Consider the following 3,882-nt stretch of genomic DNA (forward strand, 5'->3'; position numbering starts at 1 on the left):
AAGTGATGCAGGTGTTTTTTTTCCCTGTAGGTTTTTTTTAATTAAAAAAGCATTAATTTTTCATAATGTTTAATGAAATTATTTGGTAGTCTGAGGTGGAATGGGGATTCGGGAAAGGGGGGCAGATTTTTTTTATAGGTTTAAAGGGGGGTGCGACCACAAAAATTTGAGAACCACTGGTCTAAAGTTAACAGACAGTGTTTAGTGCAGTCCACGTGTTTACATATGGTTATTACAGTGACTTTGAATTGCATAAAGTAGTGTGGTAAAGCAACAGATTTGTTTTTATATTTCTGCAATCTACTTTAGTTTGTGTGATTTGTTACTGACTTTCATATTAATGTTTACACCAGGCTATTTAAACATAATTATTACATGCTTACAAGGTTGGAAGTTCAACAAATCAGTCAATATACTGTGATTGTAGTTGTTAAATAAAAATGTAATTCATATCAATTAACGCATCACCTAATTTCATCGTAACATATAGGCCTGGCCTACAGAAAAGAACATTTATGTTTAATCTATCTATAATAGTGTGTTGGTCATACTATACAATGATTTATAGCTTGTATTTGTTGAATAATACAGAACATAAAGAGCTTTAAAAAATAATTGCATATTAAATCGCAATATTGGTAAAAAATAAATCGCAATTGGATTATTTTCCAAAATCGTTCATCCCTACAACAAACAACAAATAAAATTAATTTTTGTTTGCATAACTAAAACAATAACATTGCCAATGATGTCCAGATTTTAAATGACAACATGACTGACAACAGTTTATCTAATAGCATGTTCAAATATCTAATGTAAATGTTCAAATAAAGCTTTGAAAAAGTTTCATAAATGGTAAACCTCACATTTCAGCTTTTAAATAAAGAAAAGGGTCAAGTCAAAATGATAATTGATTAATAAATGATTATATGTATTTATCTGCTCCATAAATAATACTAGATACCTTATTGTAGAATCCACATAAGCTCGTTTTTCATCAACAGGTCAAAATGTACAGCAGGGCATGCTAATTCGGTCCGTTTTTTCATCTACACACCTTTCACGTTTTAAGACTAAAACAAAAGATGGATTAATTGTTATTCTTAATTAAAAAGCATAACAACAATAAAACAGTAAGATACAATGACAAACTTATAAAACGTTTAGTATTAACAAAAACGAATAAGACGAGGCATGGCATATAACCACATGCTGTATTATATACCGACTAATAAATTACAGAACGTTTAGCAAACACTGAGGAATCAAATAAATAAAAAAGAGAGCCTCCATAGCATAACGTGAGGTAAACAGCAAAGATAACAAGCTTTTCAAAATGAAAACAAAAAGAAAAGTAAAACGAAACTTGCTGTCGGTGACAGTTCTTGCATGTTTTTGTCCCACAAGAATACCAACATGTTCACCTTTGGTTTAAGAAGCGGTTTTTACTTTACTTTAACATGAAACCCATCCACCTGTTACTCAATATTCGCGTAATTTTTGCTCCTGATATAAACCAGGCTCTACACTCTATAAGCTCTGTGCAACTCAAACGAGTCACGCGGTTTCGTTATGCTTTCAGTTTCGATTGCTGTTTGATGTTTCTCACATGCAACAGAAATGCAGCGCTCATGAGTTAAACAATGCAGTGGTTGCGCCAGTGCGACCACACACAAAATTTAGTTGCACCGGCAGAAAAAATTATATCAAAATGCGCCCATTTGGTCGCACACTGGAGCCCTGTGCAGTACAGTATTTATTTTTCCTCAGTTGCTCAAATCGCGGTAATCGAATATGGTTATAGTGATAATTAAAATATGAAATGGTAATACTAACCGTGGGGTATTTTATCACGATTTATCGTCAAACCGGTAATCGTTACATCCCTATTATGAATACAGACACTCTCCTCTATCTGCTCATCTGCCATGATAACCATGGTGACAGTGGTAAAGTGGCCCTACTGTAGAGGAATGCACTAGATCGTAACCATAGCACCACTACTGTTCCCTTCCCACCCGGTGCAGTGTAGCAAAAGAGCTCCTAGATTGTGTGCACGTTTGTGCGTGTGTGTGTGTGTGTGTATTCCCTGTTGTGCAGGCCTGCCCAAGGGGACATGGAGCATAGTAATTCACCATCAACATCTCTTCACAATGGCTGAGCGGACAGCTCCTGCCCGCTCGCATTTGTTTACGCAAGCGAAGCCAGATGCATCACAAACTTTTACACATAAATTATTCATTTGAACAATCTCTAAGTGCACAACAACTTTTTTTTCCTGCTTTATTAAAGCCATAATTTCCCAGCTAAACCAAAACCAACAGGCTGTTGTTATGAGATATGAAATAATAATCATTCTCCAAATAGCTTGTTTATCATGGGAGAGTGAGTTCAAAAGGCAAATCACCAGTAATCCTACACTATATAAATGATTACTTAATAAAATTCCATTTGAAAATAGCTAAATGAATCGTAACAGTAATAGATTGTGGATGATAAAAGATTCTCGAACAACTTTAACTCAAGAAAGCGAGTTCAATTCAAACTATCATATTTTTGAGTGGCTCTGCAAACTTTGATCAATCAATCAATCAATCAATCAATCATCTAAACGCCAAAAGGTTTTTTGGAAGCACAATGTGTGGCAATAGTAATTCATTTTTTTAATATAAAACAATAGAAATAAAGTCTATATAATAATATAACAACAAGTGTGTGGGTCAGGTTTTCCTACATTGTGGAGACAAATACTACTAAAGGATAGTAAACCTGAATAAAAACATAAGAACGTTTTAATAAACGTACCAAATTATGACTTATGGATAGAAAATATAATTAATATAGTCATTCATATCATTTATGGATGGAAAATAATAGTTGTGCTGTATAAAACAATATAAGTCAATGGAAAGCCCCCATCATGATATGAAAACAAACGCGTATGACACACGCAAAAGCAAATCATAATCATTACAAAATCCACCTTTAATCAAACTGTAAAGCAATTAATGCCACATTTGAAGTTGTAAAGCAACACACAGTTATTCCAAAACAAAACAAAACTTACGTTAGGCATTTAACTAACAGCTGGTGCGAGAAGCGGTGTGGATGGCATTTGTTTTGGTGCGAAAGAAAGTGACAGCTAGAAACTCCGAGAGTAAAAGTACGGTTGAAATCTTTTCCATTAAAATATACACATATACCACACCTCATATACACACTTACGGGTGATATTTTTGGAAGAAATCAGGTTATAACCTGGTTTTGTGCCAAAATGTCATGCGTAATTGCGTCTTCTCCAAAACGTTCCGTTAAAACATCACGCGCAATATTAATAAAAGGCAGCTGTGCGTAAAGGTGTGAGCGGTACGTAAACGTTCCTCACCTGCACGAGACTGTAATCTCAACTTTTGTGGCAGGAATAGTGGCGCTGAGCGGGTCGAAATCTCCTATCGTCGCCATATTCAGGAAACCGCAGCTACTCATGCTGTTTATGGTGAGGTTTCTTTTCTTTAACCCTTTTAGACGGAAGAGGCTGGACGCTCGCGCCGCTTTACGCGAGAGAATTCATGGGTGATTTCGCAAGATTGCGAGGAGGAGGAAAACAGTGCTTCTTTCTGTCAGTCCATAACAGAGACAGCGTCCCCACTGCTCGCCATGAGAGTGTGAGTGTGTTAGTTAGAGAGTGTGTGTGGAGCTGCATGCGCGAAAGAATGGTGCCACACTTGGAGAATTCTTCGCTGTGAATTCATCTGAGACTCAAAACAGATTTAACACTGACACTGCCGTGACAGATACAACAACAACAACAATTCAAACGCTTGTTATTATTAATGTCATTCTACTTCTTCTTCTTCTTGTAATAATAATAATTATTATTAT

At 35.6% G+C, this 3,882-nt stretch overlaps 1 protein-coding gene across 1 annotated transcript in view; it reads right to left on the reverse strand.

The window, feature by feature from the left end:
• Positions 1-3,639, reverse strand: part of LOC107566841 (copine-8) — a 180,693-nt gene extending 177,054 nt beyond the window's left edge. Inside the window, exon 1 of the mRNA XM_016252400.1 lies at positions 3,386-3,639. Coding sequence (XP_016107886.1) covers positions 3,386-3,486 — 101 coding nt within the window. The 5' untranslated portion in view covers positions 3,487-3,639. The remainder of the gene's footprint in view (positions 1-3,385) is intronic.
• Between the last annotated feature and the right edge of the window lie 243 nt (positions 3,640-3,882).

Source organism: Sinocyclocheilus grahami, unplaced genomic scaffold (genome assembly GCF_001515645.1).
Source record: "Sinocyclocheilus grahami isolate Dianchi unplaced genomic scaffold, SAMN03320097.WGS_v1.1 scaffold1104.1, whole genome shotgun sequence".
NCBI lineage: Eukaryota > Metazoa > Chordata > Actinopteri > Cypriniformes > Cyprinidae > Sinocyclocheilus > Sinocyclocheilus grahami.